This window comes from Cydia fagiglandana, chromosome 26 (assembly GCF_963556715.1).
Source record: "Cydia fagiglandana chromosome 26, ilCydFagi1.1, whole genome shotgun sequence".
NCBI classification, from domain to species: Eukaryota; Metazoa; Arthropoda; class Insecta; order Lepidoptera; family Tortricidae; genus Cydia; species Cydia fagiglandana.
The window spans coordinates 8167738-8186887 of record NC_085957.1 but is presented as its reverse complement, the minus strand read 5'-3'; the positions used below and the strand labels follow the sequence as shown (position 1 = coordinate 8186887).

The following is a 19150-nucleotide window of genomic DNA, read 5'->3' as shown; positions in this document are numbered from 1 at the left end:
CTGCATCTGAGGAACGTTTAAATTCTGAGGTCGGTCCTTTCCATGATTTAATTTAGTAAGGCATCAGCGCCAGCTGCAAAGTTAGAGTAAATTTAGAATTTTGAGCAACCACTAAAGTAAGATAAAGACATTTGAAAATCCTGGTACATAGTATTTAGTATAAAATAAATTAGTTCTTAAATAAGTAGAATTCTGTGTGAAGCTTTATCCTGGACCTGTTAAGCGGCCCAGCTTTCCACTGAGCTAAGTTCTGAAATTAGGTGTCGTCAAATCAAGTTAAAGGTTCACATAGAAGTCAACAAGTTTAGATTTATCAACTAACATTCCATAGGCAAGATATTTAGGCTTAAATAAAGTTTCTATAATATAATTTGTGTTCACCTTTTTCATCTCCCAAAATAGGTTCCTATAGCAAGCAATTTAGACACCACATTTTTTATTAAGATTTAATTTCATTTTTTTTGTGCTAACGTGCTATAGCTTTCTTTGAACAAGCCGGAGCTTTGCAATATTATTTAACCCCTATAAAATAGCACGTTTCAACATAAGTACCTAAACCTAACCTACTTCCAGATGACCTAGAAGGATGAAATTTGGAATCCAGCTCGGTTATTGTGTGTAACCGTAGGAAAAAATCTAAAAATAAAATAAAGTTTAAAAATAGGGGGGGTCCCCATACAAACAAAACATTTTTTATTGGGACTGACATATAAGTACCTAAACCTAACCTACTTCCAGATGACCTAGAAGGATGAAATTTGGAATCCAGCTCGGTTATTGTGTGTAAGCGTAGGAAAAAATCTAAAAATAAAAAAAAGTTAAAAAATAGGGGGGGTCCCCATACAAAAAAAATATTTTTTTATTGTAGCGTTGGAACCGTTACAAGCAGTTTTTTAAACTACCCCAATATATGTATTATTATATTTGCTATATTAAAATAAAGTTTAGTCAAAAAATAAGTGGTGTCCCCATACAAAAAACTTGTAATACGCTCTAAACAACCGGCCAACGGTGTGTCGTCGGCGGCGCGCGGCACCACATAATTATACAAAGAACAGAAGTAAAAACCATACAGCGGAAACACAAGAAAAAACATTAAATCTCAATACCTGCCTAGTTTTCTTTACAAAAAGTATTGATATCCCACCAAAAACATAAATGTAAAAAAGGAGAGCCAAGTTCAATACAAAAATTATGCTTGGCTGTGGGGCTCGCCGCAAAAAGAATGGAGATCTAAATGAGTGCCACTGCCAAGTTTTATGCAAAATCCAAATATGTATTTATAGGAACAAAATAACATTATAAACAAGTATTAAACTCTATTTATTTGCTTTATTGGATACCTATAACAATTGCTGTTATTTAAAAAAATGTGAGATCTTAAAGTAGGTTAGATTTGGCTTGGCCAGATTTTATCAGAATTACAATATATATAAAATGATTGATGTAATGAAAACTGGCCAAGTCAAATCTAACCTACTTTAAGATCTCACATTTTTTTAAATAACAGCAATTGTTATAGGTATCCAATAAAGCAAAGAAATAGAGTTTAATACTTGTTTATAATGTTATTTTGTTCCTATAAATACATATTTGGATTTTGCATAGAACTTGGCAGTGGCACTCATTTAGATCTCCATTCTTTTTGCGGCGAGCCCCACAGCCAAGCATAATTTTTGTATTGAACTTGGCTCTCCTTTTTTACATTTATGTTTTTGGTGGGATACGTGACTCCTAAGGCCCTTTGCACACTTGCCGCGGTAGCCCCCCTGAAAACTCTTAGAGTAAAAGTCTAGTAATAGGTATTAGGTTTCTACTACACACACACACACACACACACTCACTAAAGCTCAGTAAACCCGGCCCATTTTACAGTCCTGCAGGAACGAGATTTACATATATGCTAGAGTAAGATGGCAATAGCTGAGGGGAATAAACTTCAATGGCCGGCTTATGGTAGTTATAACGTTTTCGTTTGGTACAGTCCATAGCCGCCATCTTTGGCAAAATGCCAGCGACTAGACTAGAAATTGGAAAAGTTTGTGTGAATCGTTATTGGGATAGGTGTAATGGCTCTTCTACACGATGGCCCAGCGCCGGCCACTCCAAGGGACGCAGCCATGCGGTAGAATGAGATAGCAATATCACTTGCTCCCTCTAAAGGTGGAGGATCGTGCCGCGACAGAGACAAGCGACCGCGACCATCACTTGACCATAGGCAACATATAAGCGACAGTTCGCGGCGAGACAGAGACGCGAGAGGTCTCTGTCTCCTTGCGTAACTGTCACATTTTACGTCAAAAATGTGACAGTTACGTAGGAAGTGGCGCCCTCAATATTTTTCTACAATTTCTTCTAGGCTCAGGGGCTCAGGAGACCCTTTTGCCAAAAACTAATAACCCGTTTTCCAGAAATTAATAACTTGCAGCAAACGGTCCACTTTTGTCCATTCACATTTGGCTCGTCGCCAGAAAAACACATTTCATTTCAAAATTAAAACTGCTGTTTGTCAACAGATTGCTGCAGTTTAGATTTTATTTTACAGACGCGATGTGGGGCCATCCATTAAGGGCCACTCGCACCATTCACTAACCCGGGGTTAACCGGTTAAACCTTTTTTTTTATCTACGTATTTTAAAAGGAACCTTTATCAAACGGGACATGTCGGCTCCGTTGGGCCTCTACACTACCTACATCACACACACATTACATTATCTAGTTTGTAACCGGTTAAACCTGGGGTTACCATGGTTACCAGTACAATTTGACACTGGGTTAGCCTTTTCACCGGTTAACCCCGGGATGGTGCAAGTAGCCCTAATTACATCACACGAATTTCTAGGTGTTTGACCCTCCCCCCCTCATTGTCACATTTGGCAAACCCCTATTAGGTTGTACCTATTATTAATATTTTACCAAAATATAAAAAAAAACACCCACAAGATGGACAGACGACCTTGTTAAGGCCGCCGGAAGACGCTGGATGCGGGTCGCTTCCAACCGGTACGAATGGAGGTCCAAGGGGGAGGCCTATGTTCAGCAGTGGACGTCTTATGGCTGAGATGATGATGATGATGATGATAAAAAAAAGAAATATTTGTAATTTTTAAACCCAAAATTGATAAGAAAAAAATTAAACGGCTAATGAAATAATTTCAATTAGGTAAAGCGACGTCACAAAGTTTGTGACTCCCCTCTCCCCTGTCACAACATGTCACATTTTCTTGACCCACCACCCCCTCCCTAAACGTGTGATGTAATTAATGGATGACCCCTGTGTGTGTTTTTTTGTACAAAAACGCCGGATCAACGAAATCTGAACTTCTGTCAAAAAAGTCATTCACTTAAATGCCAAAATTTTTATGACAGATCCTTTACCACAGAAGAAATAATAGTACTAACGTACAAGAAGGACATTTCCTACAAACCCGAAGTTTGACAGCGGTTCAGGGTCGAATCATGCTATCCCTGCCTAACTTATGGCACTATCCCTTTCAGCTATTTAGGGTTGTCAAAACTCAAGCCATTATCTGTGGCCGTGCACGCAAAGGGACGTCAAGTTGTGTCAATCTTAATAATTGCTCGGAGCAATGCTGAGCCGAACGCAGCCGAGTTTGCCCGAAGTCAGGAGTTTCGCATTCGCACCCCTGCTTAAATGCCAAAATTTTAATGACAGGCCCTCAGCTAAACTTCGTCACCTTGGAAACATTGGTGTAAATGTAAATCATTTTTCGTGTTCACATTGTTTGGCCAGGTGTTAAATACACACATTTACATAACCTTGGGAACATACGGAGTACCTAATACCAGGGGTGCGAAACTCCTGACTTCGGTCAAACTCGGCTCCGCTCGGCTCAGCATTGCTCCGAGCAATTATTAGGGTTGGCACCACTTGACTTCCTTTGCGTGCACGACCACAGATAAGATAATCACTTGAATTTTGACAACCCTAAATAGCCGAAAGGGATTGTGCCATATATTAGAAAGGGACAGCATGATTCGACCCTGAACCGCTGTCAAACTTCGGTTTTGTAAGAAGTTTCCTTTCTTTTAATTTTTAACAAGCAGAAACGTCTGCGAACGATGCTATTAAGCTTAGAATAAATTTAAAAGTGGAAAAATTACTGTCTTGGGTGAGACTTGAACTCACGGCCTCTACACAGACAAGACAATAATTTTTCCACTTTTAAATTTATTCTAAGTTTCCTTTCTGTAAGGTAGTACTATTAATTATTCTGTGCTAATACCTATAGGTAATAGCGTATAATTGTATGGTTGTGATGTCACCGTCATTTATTTGACGTGCAAGACTTTCGAGCAGTTTGTGCGGATTACCTATATGGAGCGAGCAGGAACTATAGGGGGCAGCACAGGAGCCGTCAGATTATTAGCGCGAGGCGTAAATGTGAAGTTTATGCTTCCGGCGTAGCCCACAAGATGGCAGAACCTACTATGCACAAGAAAACGTACGAGAACGGTAGATGGCAGCACTTGCTTTGGCAATGTACATATTTATGTTTCCGATTCAGGCCACAAGATGGTAGGCCCTCCAATGCGCACGGTCCCTATACCTAGTCTAGTCTAGCCAAACGTCATTTTGACTTGTGAGCGAGTGGTATGCGCTTACATAGCGGATGTATATCTGAATCCCTAAAGTCTTTTCTCCTATCTTTGCATTTCATAATATTGTTTGTCATAATGATCAGTTGTCCTAACACTAAAAACCCTAATTTTGGTTTCCCTATTATTGATTACTTATTCTAATAGCATAATTTTTCTTTTTTGCGAAGGTCGCAGTTCTAACCTAACCCACTTTTGTGACAGCAAGTTCTAACCTAGCCATTTTTCAGAACCATTACATTATGGAAAATAATCGTTATGACAATTGATCGTTAGTAACGATCAATTGTCATAACGATTATTATATTAACGATTATCGTTAGTAACGATCAATTGTCATAACGATTATTTTCCATAATGTAATGGTTCTGAAAAATGGTTAGCCCGTTAGGGCATGTGCCCATTAGGACAAACCAGTTAGAGCAAGTGACTTTAGGACAAACGTTGTTAGGGATTCAAAAGCACTTCCTACATAGCGATATCCCGCTCGAGCACAATGATAAAAGCGCCATCATAGGCCCTTAGTTTAACCTCTTAAGACCCAGAGTAATTTTTGCAGTTCTGAATTTAGAACCTTCTTGTATTCCATTATAGTTCAAAATTCGACTGTAATTTGTTATTTTTAAAGGAACTCAGGACTTAGGAGCTGGGATGTTGCGGATGCAGATTTTTTGACATCCGCGGATGCGGATGCGGATGTCAAGATTTGGTACTTAAAAAACGTCAAATATTACATTTTTAGCATATTTTATTTTAAAAAAAACCAAACGTTTAGAGTTTGAGCAAGAATATAGGTGCGTTTTATTTAATAAACAGTAACTCGGCCGACTTTTCGGGATCTAGACGATTTCGTTATATACGTATATAATGACGAAATTACCTAGCACTTACGCCGCCGGCGCCGCCACTAACACGTTCCTGTTAGTTAGGCTGTTACCGACTTGGTCGACATCCGCATCGATTTTATGCGGATGCGGATGTTACGCGGATGCGGATGCGAATATCTGCAACATCCCTGCTTAGGAGGTAACTTTACAAACTCAGTAAACAACATGATCGATGCAGGCCGCCGTTATCAGGCCGCTATCGCCAAGGCCACATAATCAGTTAGTTACGATTTACTTATAACATTTTATACGATTCCAGCCGCAGCTTTAAGTAATAATGATTTAAAAAACCGGCCAAGTGCGAGTCGGACTCGCCCACCGAGGGTGGCGTGCTTTTTAGTATTTGTTGTTATAGCGGCAACAGAAATACATCATCTGTGAAAATGTCAACTGTCTATACTACGTTTTTTTTAGCATTAGAAATTAGGTAAACAATCTTGATGTGTCTTTTAATTGAAAAACACATTTTAAAAATAAGTTACGGCAAATATGTAACAATTATGAATCTAATACGATCATTTATATTCTTCTGCTTTCATAAGTAAGTAAGTAGTTTTATATTTTTATAAAGCGTTTTTCAATTAAAAGACATGTCAAGATCGCTTACCTTCTTGCAAGTTCTTTCTAATGCTAAAAAAAAACGAACTATAGCTATCACGGTTTATGTCAGCCTGTTTGGGAGACGCTAGTGTGAGGTGGCTATAAGTATCCTTTCACCAGCGTTCAAAGTGTATACTTTGATGCCTTTAATGACTCATTATTATATTATACAGTGTGGAAAGATAAGTCGGGCCCTGGAGGGAAACTACCTTAAATCCTTAAGCTGGCTCATCTTACTTAAAGGAGACTTCCTTCAAAAAAAGAAACAAAACTGCATTTAAAGATTTTTTTTTCTTCAATTTGGCTTGTCTAAAAAATCTTTAGTACTAAATATTAGATTTTATGGATATTTTATACGACAGACGAGTGTACGACCTAATGTTTCTTGGAGAAATGTTATCAGTAACATTAACTGTATCGATTAGTAGAATAAAATTGCGAGTGTTTATTTTTTGGAATTTTTAGTCGGTTCGAGTCCCGGGCGAGGCGAGGAGGAAAACGCGCATTTTCGAGTTTTTATATGTTTTCTCAGCAAAGCTTGGTCTCCCAGGGGGCTGTCCATAAATTACGTCATCGATTTTTGACGTGTTTTGCCCCCCCCCCCCTATAATCATCCAAAAATCATGCTTCAAATGACATGACCCCATTTCCTTCTACTTCATGCTACCGTCATCCGATGTCCAGACCCCCCCCCCTAATTTGAAATGACGTAATTTATGAATAGCCCCCAGATATTAATTCATAATTTGCCTACTCAATATATATAACCTATATTGTTTCCTTCGCAATATCACAGATGAACGAATAAGCGCGAGCGAGAAGTCTAGTCGGTATTTTGTCCCGTTCTAGCAATAAAAAACGCTATAGGAGTCTTAAAGTTTTTGTGCGAGCGATCGTGGGGCCATGAGATCGGCGATAAGAACCAAGTGACATTGACATTTATATCTCTCGATATAAATGCATTCCTTTTGACATTTGCGTAAGATTTATGAATCTAATAACTTTAAACGAGCAATTCTTGTATATATGTATATTTTATATAAAAATGTATTATGTCAAAATTACAATAATTCAAATTATTAAAAACTACATAAGATTTACACACCAATAAAAGTAACGAGCAATTCCTGTATATATATTTAATATAAAAGAATATTTATCATGTCAAAATTACAATAATTCAAATTACAGTATGCTTATCCTAAAAACTACATAAGATTTACACACCAATAAAAGTAACTTTAAAAATACTACTACTATTTAATACTACCACTTACGTAATGGCGCAGCGACCCAAAATGATTCTTGGCCTCCGGCACGAGTGAACGCCAGTTGTCTCGATCCAGCGCAATGTCCCGCCAGTTATCGGCTTGAAGATCGCGTAAGTCCGCTTCAACCTCATCGCCCCAGCGATACCTGAGACACAGTATAATAAAGAGTACTAACGTACAGTATGGACACTCCCTGCCTCCCGTTGAAAGTGCCGCCCACCCGCTCTCGGTTACCTCACAGTTACCGGCTGGCAAGGACGCGACGACGCGGTGCGCAGAGCGGAGGTCACGTAAAATATTCAAATATGTATTAAACAAATATTTACAAAACCTATCAGATCACACTGAAAACAACACAATATCTATATGAACAAAAAATCATGTTTTCAACTTACGTAATATTTTGGTGGCCTGATTTCGTTACAAAAATTTTGTTACTTCGTTTATACCGATTCAAAATAGGAAACTATTGTATAAATCGAGCTTAGATACCCACCTTACAGCATAATACGATTCTTATTTATTCCTAATTCGTGCAATAAGTTTTGAGTCACTGAGGTCATCGAACTTGACAACAAAATGGCGAGAACCCTCGCACGTTTTATCTCACTCACACAAGCATAGTACGCGTTCACCTACACGAGCTTAGCTGTCCGCGTAGGAACGCGTTTGTTTCATACATTTGATCGCCAGTGTCCGGGGTGTGCCTGAGACGTCCGATCGTTCTTCGCCCTACCAAGCGTACCAGATATAGCTTTTTAGCGCCGCGATCCTCATTCATCCTTAATACGTGGCCGAGCCAGCGGAGGCGGTGGGCTTTTGTCTCGCCGGTAAAGGGGCCCACTGATTAACAGTCCGCCGGACGGTATCGGCCTGTCAGTTGTTCGGAAGTGTCAAAATTATGTTCTAACTGCCAGGCCGATACCGTCCGGCGGACTGTTAATCAGTGGGCCCCTTAATATTGGCCCCGCAACAAGATCGGAAGTTTTTACGGACCCTGAAACTGTCATCTGCTGTTCTCACAGGGCCCAGGATCTTTCTGAGGATTCTCCTCACTTCTAACTTTAAAAATAAACAGAGAAATGTAACATCACGTAAATCGCCTTCTTTATGGCCACACCGAGATAGTACAGCCATTTCGGTCTACATTGATAAAAAAAAATCAAGATGGTTGCCGCTTTTTGCCCAATATTAAAAAGGTCGACGACTCGTTGCATGGGCGTTTAGTGTAAAGGATTAATATAATATGTTCGTGATGTAATCCGAACTGTGATATTCGCTCAGTGGCGCCGCCCTGGCGGGTACGGGACACATTAATTACTTGGGACAGTTGGGGCTCAAAATTTGCACTTGCAGTCATAACCAACTTAGCACTCTTAGTGCCACTTCACTAACGTCACCATCTACTAACCCGGGGTTAACCGGTTAAACCGTTAACCCAGTGTTAAATTGTACTGGTAACCATGGCAACTCCAGGTTTAGCCAGTGAACCCCGGGTTAATGAATGGTGCAAGTGCCCCTTTTTGCGCTGATAACAGTGATAACTAAAGGATCTCGCAAAAGTTTGATGGACCTTATTGACATAAAAAGGACTCTAAAGAAAGGACGCTAAGTCGCTAACATCATTATATTCATTATATTGCTGTCGCGCTCGCACAGTGACATTGACAGCCGGCATCATGGGCGGGCCAGGGGTGCGAAACTCCTGACTTCGGTCACACTCGGCTCCGCTCGGCTCAGCATTGCTCCGAGCAATTATTAGGGTTGGCACCGCTTGACTTCCTTTTGCGTGCACTACCACAGATAAGATAATCACTTGATTTTTGACAACCCTAAATAGCCGGGATAGTGCCATATATTAGAAAGGGACAGCATGATTCGACCCTGAACCGCTGTCAAACTTTGTTTTTGTAGGAAGTTTCCTTTCTGTACGGTAGTACTATTATTTATTCTGTGGGCGGGCATATAATTACGCGCGTGCGAGATAGGAACAGGCGTTTCAATGTACGAAATCCCACGTGATAACTTGATAAGAGTCCTTTCGTTAAAGTTGGACTCAGAACGTCAGCATAACGTCACTGCCTCACTACTTCCTTTAACGTCACAATCACAATAATTAAGTTTTTTCAACAAAATTGCTCAACTCCTTAAAGCAGTAGTAGGTGGTCAAGCGAATTTAGATCTTATTTAATAAGACACAGAGTTCAGTTGGAATACATTAAACTAATTTGGCTGTAGAACTGGATATCACAAATCGATACAAGGTGGCAGTGGGTATGGTGCAAAGATAACGTGGTAGCGATTTTGGTTTGGACTTTGGAGACATAGAGTCGCCATTAGATATATTGGGGCGAAGCAGTGGTGAGACACTGCTCCCTTCAGGCAAACTCGGCTCGGCAAATTATTAGGGTTGGCACCATTTGACGTCCTTTTGCGTGCACGACCACAGAGGAGATAATCAGAATCACTTGAATTTTGACAACCCTAAATAGCCGAAAGGGATAAGTGCCATACATTGTAAAGAGATAGCACGATTTCGTCCTTGAATCGCTCTCAAACTTCGGTTTTGCAGGAATTGTCCTTTCTGTACGGTAGCAGAGCACTTATTTATTCTGTGCTAAAATTAAATTCCTTGACCGTACCTGTACATATACCCCCTTATACATACTAAAATTGACAAGCCGATATTAATAGTTTGTCCCTTTCCGACGTATTGGTATGATGGAAAGGGACAAACGATTATTATCGGCTAGTCAACTTTAGTAGACGTTTATGAATTTATAACGGGGATAGACGTTAGTTCCTAAAATTATACCCGCTTTAACCTCATCACTTGTACCATGCGCAAAACCACTTTTTGATACAGTAAAGCGAACTGGTTTGCTAAAACTCGATTTCGGTGCAGCTATAATAATTGACATGAAGTATGGAACTGCATCGAATTGCCGAATGTTGCGATAGTACTCTACTTGCAGTATAGAGGGCGTTGATTGTTCATTACCTTAGAGCATTTAATAACTGGAGTCGCCTTTAAGAGCTTACTCCTCTGCCAAACCCTTGCACAATTGATGCAAACTTTTGTATGGAAAAAGATAAGGAAAACATTTATAAGGAAAAGCTATACTTGGTGTTATTAAAGTATTATCCATTCTGATGCACAGTTTGTTTATACTGTTCATAGCAATTTATGTCTCGTGTAGTCTAGTCTAGTATATGTCAAAATATAAAAAATATTTGTTTAAATTTGAACTTTAACAGATGCTAATAGAGTTCAATATTATAACTTAACGAATGTTAACGTCACGTTCACGTTTGTGACGTTCTCAGAAAAAGATAAACATTTTTTGATCCCTCTGTCTTATTAAGTATGTATCTTACTTTTACAGAGCTCGTAAATTGCCGTATTATTTCTCTATTTTTGCTCTTACGATATAGGATTATGATATTTTTGTCAATACAATGTCACTTTAATGTACAATTTGTAGGGCCTGTGCACACCGGCTGTGTGTGCGTGACGTGCACGTGCGGCGTTGTAGTATACAGATCCTTATGAGAGACGGCACACCGCTTGCGTGACCTGTGCGTGAGCGGCTCCAACATTTTAGCGCACTTCACGCACACGCAACACGCGGTGTGCACAGGCCTGTATAAGATAGGATGTTTACAAATGTGATATGACAAACCATATTCTTCACACAGGTGCGAGGGGGCAGCACCGGAGTCCCGCCGCCGGCGCCTCCTGCGTTAGAAGAGAAGAGGTCGCCGCTGCAGCCCCAGCAGCAGGGCAGGGCGCAGCCCCCGCCGCTACCGGCGCCGATTGTTCAACCAGGTAACCGTATGGCACAGAATAAGTAATAATATTTTCACCTCAGCAGCTCGAACAAGGGTACTTTGCTTCTTAAAAACAGTGAGCAAAATGCGATTTGACTCGCTGAGTGAGACAAAATGACAATTAAGTGACCTTTATAGTCAAATTTCATTTCACCATCCGGGGTCTAATACACACTGAGAGAAAAATCATCACCAGGAATAAAAAAACAGTTCTGTACTGGGGGAAAAAATGAAGTTTTAGTAATAATTATGGACGTTTCACTATTTCTGTAAAGTTTATTTATTTCTACAAACAGCTCAGTAATCCCAAATATAATTTCAACAAACAGATAATAGAAATTGCAAGAACTAATAGAAATTGCAAAAGTCAATTTGTTCCTATTAGTTAACTCTCCTTGTCCCCGGATTAAGTTTATTTTTGTAATTCTAAGTGTATTTTTGTTGTACTTTTCTCTCAGTGCAAGTTCGAAATACTTGGGTTCTATTGCTTTGTCCCTTTCACACTGTTAGCAAAGAGAAACAGACAAAAAAAACTTAAAACAACGTTCAACGGTATATTTGACGGTTTATAATAGACCCCCGAAAACTTCAGACCGCATCGTTCCAAACCACGTACGAGTATGAATTTTTAATAATTAATTATCAAAAATAAAGTTTAATATTTGATAAATACTATATTATAGATATTTTATTGTACAATTAAAATAATGAATTAAAAAAATACACAGATTATCACGCAAAATTAATCATTTTTCTTTTAAGAATTTCTACCACAGTTGACAAATAGTACGTACCCGCAATTCGGACCGTATCTTACTTATTGTATATGACCGAATGTGTAATCTTCTTATTCCTGTAACTTATTTCGTGCACTACCTGTTTTTAAAAGTTTTCTATTCTTTATATCCTGCTATCCCAAGGTTGTCTGGAAGAGATCGCTTACAGCGATAAGACCGCCTGTTGCTACCATTATTTACACTGTAAATCTGTTATTTTATTTTTCTTTGTGGTGCAATAAAGAGTATTTACTTACTTACTTACTTATCTGTGTTGTGTTGTAACAGCTGCGTATTGTCAACAGAGCCAGCGGTGGCGCCGCCCAAGCCAGCCATCGTGAAGGCGCCCAAGATGCCGAAGGTCAACCAAAAGGTAAGGTCAACCAAAGCCCATGTTCACTATTCCTCATAGAGGTACAACAATATCCAGTGTTGCCAACTTGGCATAAATGATGCCAGATCTGGCATATTTTCACTCGCTTTGGCACCAAAACTTTCCATTTAGCATCTGGCATAATTTTTAGCATAATTTAGTCTAAGCCAAGTTTGCACCAACTTGGTAGCAACAATATGCGCCATCGCCTTATGTGGTTCATATTTTCATATGAATTTTGACTTTTGTGGACGGATGGACGTCAACGGACTATATAAAGTTGGTCAAGCAGATCTTGTCAGTAGAAAAAGCCGGTAAATTTGAAAAATGTATGTGCTTTAAGTGTCTAATAATTTCAAGTGATATTTTAGCATTTTTTAGCATAGGTGTTTCAAAAATCTTTGGCATAATTTTGGCATAATCTAGACATTAGCCTAGCATTTTTTCAAAATCCGAGTTGGCAACACTGACAATATCTAGAAAACGGGGGAGGGGCCAAATGACCAAACGAGATACACTTATAGAACTTTCAGTAGGAGTAGCAGAGAAAGTGGCATTATTGCTTGTCCTTGTCACAGTCTCACTTTTTGTTTGTTCCCCACCATAAATGTAGTATGGGTTATGGTGGGCAACAAGTAACCCGACCGAATTACGTAGATTGTTTTTGGTATGTTGTCAGGAATGTTAAAACGTGTTTTTAATATTGTCGCATTGCGTATGTTTTGTCCCTCACGGAGGCACGCGCACACCACTTCTATAGGATGCTACCTTCTATGGTCACACACCAGTTTTGGTGTCTACCAGTAGTAGTTGCCGCGCACCGCTACGGAACGGATGTCAGCTCGCGCGCCATCTATCGGTCATGTCTGTCGTAACAGACGCGTTTTGTTAGAGACTGAACCTTCTATACCTTGGTACTATTATTTATTCTGGGCTTTGAGCTCGTCGCGCTTCAAAGGGTTTTAACATTATAACCGGGTGTATAGATGTGCCGTGTGGTGGCCGGCTTTAGAATAGCGCCAACCTTCACATAGGATAGGGTGTCGTACGAGGCGACTAAGTCCACAAACGAAGTAAGAAGCTATTTTGTCACAGGGGAGATGGTCCTCTTAGCATTGTTTTGCAATCCATCTAGGAGAAGGATACTCCAAAATAAAACCCGGAATGGAGTTTCCGTAAGGCGCGAGTAGGGTCCAACCTGAAATATGCGGCAGATTCCTGCAGCTGACCTGTCTCCACACGTATTGGCTCGCCTTTCCTGTGGCATAAGACAATGAAGCCGAGAGGGTAATGCAGGTGCTGGGCATCCCTGCGTTTCCTTAATTCCGTCCCAGGCGTTGTAATGTATGTTACACCATAAATCGTCTGCAATAGACGTAAAGGCCAATGATGAGATGTAGAACCTCCATTTTTGGAAAACGGTTAGAATTATCATAAGCCAACCCTCAACTTCACACCTGATAGCTTCAGACCAGTTTTCAATAGCAGTTCCTTCGCCGATAATAACGATTGTAATTAAAGGTAATGGTGCTGGCGGCTGCGGTGCGGAAGCCCAAACCATCCAGCATATTATCCAAGACTGCCCTATAACGCGCTATGTCGCCGGTCCTCCCGAAGACCTGATCACCCTGAGCGACGAAGCCATAAAGTGGCTGAATGGTCTTAGTGTAGACATCTGATTATATTTGTTTCTATTTTTAAAATATGTTAGCCATACGATTAAATAAATTAAAGGTAATTAATACAATTAACGAGCCGACTGGCCCGTTTTCGATGCGGTTTGTGCAGAACATCCTCGTTGCGAGGCGGATCGCTTCCGTCGTTAGTTGTTATCGGGTAACCGGTTCGATTCCCGACACAGGTACAAAATACCTAGAGTTAGACTAAGAAAAGTCTGCAACGATTTTGATAGCACACGCAGTCCAAGTGTTATTTTAAACGTCAAACTTCTATGAAATTATGACGTCGGCCTGTTGGCGAATCTCTCGCTTGCGGCCCGCGAGCCTCCCTGGCTATTTTGTATGTAATATTGACAAACGACAATGTCTGCTAAAGTCACAAATATTACCAAAGTGCGGCCCGCGTCAACTTCGTCAACTACTATGTGGCCCTTGGCTGCTAAAAGGTTGCCGACCGCTGCTATATAGAATAGGACAATGTGTAAGCGCTATAACATAGTTGTACTAAACTGTGAACTCGATCGCAATCCATCTCGCTCTGGCACTGATGTATTGTTACGATAGAAAGAGAATGCGATCGAGTTTACGCAGTCGCTAACGTAAATGTCAAATGCCAACTCGTGGTAGCCGTGCTGAGGACCTACCGCGGACGTTCGACGTGTTGCCTCCCTGTCACACTTACGTACGAATTTACAAGTGCAACAGATAGGCAACACGGCCCTCTGCTCTGATAAAGTGATAAACGTCGCTCACAGTAACTGTGGAATATGCCCGATACGCGTCAATTCAATTGTTACTGAATAGTGATGGGACACGCTCGAGCGATTTTTTGCGATATTTTTTTTTATCGATTCGTTCTATGGGAAATCGTTAACTTTTTTTCAGTAGTAAGAGAATCGACTTTAAATTGAAAGTTTTGATAAGTTCAGTGAACTTTTCTTTATGAGTCACTCTGATAGTAGATTTTTTTGGGTACTTGGAAAAAGTTGTTTTCTACACTTGTCAAAATGGTTAGTGAAGCATTTTTTGATTTATTACGATTGAAGAACTAATAGTATTACATACTTATAATAAAATAATGCGCTGTATATGTATTCAAGTGAATAAATCATTCATTCATTTAAAAAAAGAATAATTATTACTGCCGGCAGATTTACCGTTAAAAAAGCAATTGCGGATATATTATTCAAAAATTTTTTTTTACTAAACGCAAAATGATACCGAAGTGGGCAAAGTGCAGTTAAGAAACTTGGTGATGGTGTTCTGCCTTTTCGCAGAACTATTTTTGGCGGAATTTCATTTGCCAACCAACATTTCGCCGACGTTTCACTTTGACAACTAACGATTAGCAAATTTTTGTATGACAACCTTTCAATTGGCAGAATTATTGTAAAGCAGATTATTATAACGCCTCTAAACTTTTGGGAGACTTATCATTTGTCAAATCTTTCATTTGGTCGAACAACTCTTGGACGAATAACGTTTCGTTGAAGCTACAGTTCGCTTTTCATACATTAGGCAAGTTACAAATAAGAAAAAGATATATACATACCAAACAATCAAAAATGGCCGAGTTGTTGTACTTTTTATAATGTATAATTTTAATAGTTGAAGCCAGTGGCAGCGAGCGAGCGAAGCGAGCGAGCAAGACCTTCCTGGGCAGAACCGACTTGGATATGGTTAGGTTAGAAGACTAAGGCGGGAGCTTTGCTCCCGCCTTAGTCTTCGAGGTTATTTTTTTTTCAACAACCCAAAAAACGTAATTACACAGCAACTTTCGGGTCAAATATCCCAACGTACGTGTCAAATATCTCGGCCATTTTTGATTTTAGAGAAAAGTTTATTAAGAAAGAAGTGATTATTTCATCAAAATCTTGTAAATTATTCTAAGTGTTTTGAAACCCCTATGTTTTATTCATTAAAAAAATCTATGATCCAGAAACGGCCCCCCTTTGGTACAGTACAGTCTGACTAAATGAAACAATTGGTAAACAATAAACAACTAAGTGTATATTATGCCAACTAAAACATTCTACCACATGAAAGTTGGCATTTTGAAAATTGACATTATAAAACACAGACCAAACGTTTAGTTGGTAAGTGTGCGGTTGGCAAATGAAAAAAAAAGATTTGAAAAGTTGGGAAATGAAAATTCGGCGAAATAAAATTCCGCCAAACGTGAGTTGGGAAGTGATAATCGGCCATACCATTTTCGGCGATAAATAAGAGAACCGACGTTAACTATGAAAAGGGTCCTAATCGTCGATGGCGCTTACGCCATTATCAACGATGCTCCGATATTAATACAATGCCGCGCGACGCTGTGCGGCGTAAGCGCCATCGACAATAAGGTCCCTTTTCATAGATAATGCCCCATATAATTATAATTAGTCATTAAAATACCTTTTGGCATGTATCACCAAGGGTTCTCTTATTTATCGCCGAAAATGGTATGGCCGATTATCACTTCCCAACTCACGTTTGGCGGAATTTTATTTCGCCAAATTTTCATTTCCCAACTTTTCAAATCTTTTTTTTTCATTTGCCAACCGCACACTTACCAACTAAACGTTTGGTCTGTGTTTTATAATGTCAATTTTCAAAATGCCAACTTTCATGTGGTAGAATGTTTTAGTTGGCATAATATACACTTAGTTGTTTATTGTTTACCAATTGTTTCATTTAGTCAGACTGTACTGTACCAAAGGGGGGCCGTTTCTGGATCATAGATTTTTTTAATGAATAAAACATAGGGGTTTCAAAACACTTAGAATAATTTACAAGATTTTGATGAAATAATCACTTCTTTCTTAATAAACTTTTCTCTAAAATCAAAAATGGCCGAGATATTTGACACGTACGTTGGGATATTTGACCCGAAAGTTGCTGTGTAATTACGTTTTTTGGGTTGTTGAAAAAAAAATAACCTCGAAGACTAAGGCGGGAGCAAAGCTCCCGCCTTAGTCTTCTAACCTAACCATATCCAAGTCGGTTCTGCCCAGGAAGGTCTTGCTCGCTCGCTTCGCTCGCTCGCTGCCACTGGCTTCAACTATTAAAATTATACATTATAAAAAGTACAACAACTCGGCCATTTTTGATTGTTTGGTATGTATATATCTTTTTCTTATTTGTAACTTGCCTAATGTATGAAAAGCGAACTGTAGCTTCAACGAAACGTTATTCGTCCAAGAGTTGTTCGACCAAATGAAAGATTTGACAAATGATAAGTCTCCCAAAAGTTTAGAGGCGTTATAATAATCTGCTTTACAATAATTCTGCCAATTGAAAGGTTGTCATACAAAAATTTGCTAATCGTTAGTTGTCAAAGTGAAACGTCGGCGAAATGTTGGTTGGCAAATGAAATTCCGCCAAAAATAGTTCTGCGAAAAGGCAGAACACCATCACGGTTCTCTTATTTATCGCCGAAAATGGTATGGCCGATTATCACTTCCCAACTCACGTTTGGCGGAATTTTATTTCGCCGAATTTTCATTTCCCAACTTTTCAAATCTTTTTTTTTCATTTGCCAACCGCACACTTACCAACTAAACGTTTGGTCTGTGTTTTATAATGTCAATTTTCAAAATGCCAACTTTCATGTGGTAGAATGTTTTAGTTGGCATAATATACACTTAGTTGTTTATTGTTTACCAATTGTTTCATTTAGTCAGACTGTACTGTACCAAAGGGGGGCCGTTTCTGGATCATAGATTTTTTTAATGAATAAAACATAGGGGTTTCAAAACACTTAGAATAATTTACAAGATTTTGATGAAATAATCACTTCTTTCTTAATAAACTTTTCTCTAAAATCAAAAATGGCCGAGATATTTGACACGTACGTTGGGATATTTGACCCGAAAGTTGCTGTGTAATTACGTTTTTTGGGTTGTTGAAAAAAAAATAACCTCGAAGACTAAGGCGGGAGCAAAGCTCCCGCCTTAGTCTTCTAACCTAACCATATCCAAGTCGGTTCTGCCCAGGAAGGTCTTGCTCGCTCGCTTCGCTCGCTCGCTGCCACTGGCTTCAACTATTAAAATTATACATTATAAAAAGTACAACAACTCGGCCATTTTTGATTGTTTGGTATGTATATATCTTTTTCTTATTTGTAACTTGCCTAATGTATGAAAAGCGAACTGTAGCTTCAACGAAACGTTATTCGTCCAAGAGTTGTTCGACCAAATGAAAGATTTGACAAATGATAAGTCTCCCAAAAGTTTAGAGGCGTTATAATAATCTGCTTTACAATAATTCTGCCAATTGAAAGGTTGTCATACAAAAATTTGCTAATCGTTAGTTGTCAAAGTGAAACGTCGGCGAAATGTTGGTTGGCAAATGAAATTCCGCCAAAAATAGTTCTGCGAAAAGGCAGAACACCATCACCAAGTTTCTTAACTGCACTTTGCCCACTTCGGTATCATTTTGCGTTTAGTAAAAAAAAATTTTTGAATAATATATCCGCAATTGCTTTTTTAACGGTAAATCTGCCGGCAGTAATAATTATTCTTTTTTTAAATGAATGAATGATTTATTCACTTGAATACATATACAGCGCATTATTTTATTATAAGTATGTAATACTATTAGTTCTTCAATCGTAATAAATCAAAAAATGCTTCACTAACCATTTTGACAAGTGTAGAAAACAACTTTTTCCAAGTACCCAAAAAAATCTACTATCAGAGTGACTCATAAAGAAAAGTTCACTGAACTTATCAAAACTTTCAATTTAAAGTCGATTCTCTTACTACTGAAAAAAAGTTAACGATTTCCCATAGAACGAATCGATAAAAAAAAATATCGCAAAAAATCGCTCGAGCGTGTCCCATCACTATTCAGTAACAATTGAATTGACGCGTATCGGGCATATTCCACAGTTACTGTGAGCGACGTTTATCACTTTATCAGAGCAGAGGGCCGTGTTGCCTATCTGTTGCACTTGTAAATTCGTACGTAAGTGTGACAGGGAGGCAACACGTCGAACGTCCGCGGTAGGTCCTCAGCACGGCTACCACGAGTTGGCATTTGACATTTACGTTAGCGACTGCGTAAACTCGATCGCATTCTCTTTCTATCGTAACAATACATCAGTGCCAGAGCGAGATGGATT

At 39.2% G+C, this 19150-nt stretch overlaps 1 protein-coding gene across 1 annotated transcript in view; it reads left to right on the top strand.

The window, feature by feature from the left end:
* LOC134677469 (la-related protein 1) overlaps window positions 1–19150 on the top strand; it is a 175157-nt gene that overhangs the window by 33450 nt on the left and 122557 nt on the right. The window contains exons 2-3 of the mRNA XM_063535951.1: window positions 11078–11207; window positions 12291–12358. Of these exons, the coding sequence (XP_063392021.1) occupies window positions 11078–11207; window positions 12291–12358 (198 nt within the window). The remainder of the gene's footprint in view (window positions 1–11077; window positions 11208–12290; window positions 12359–19150) is intronic.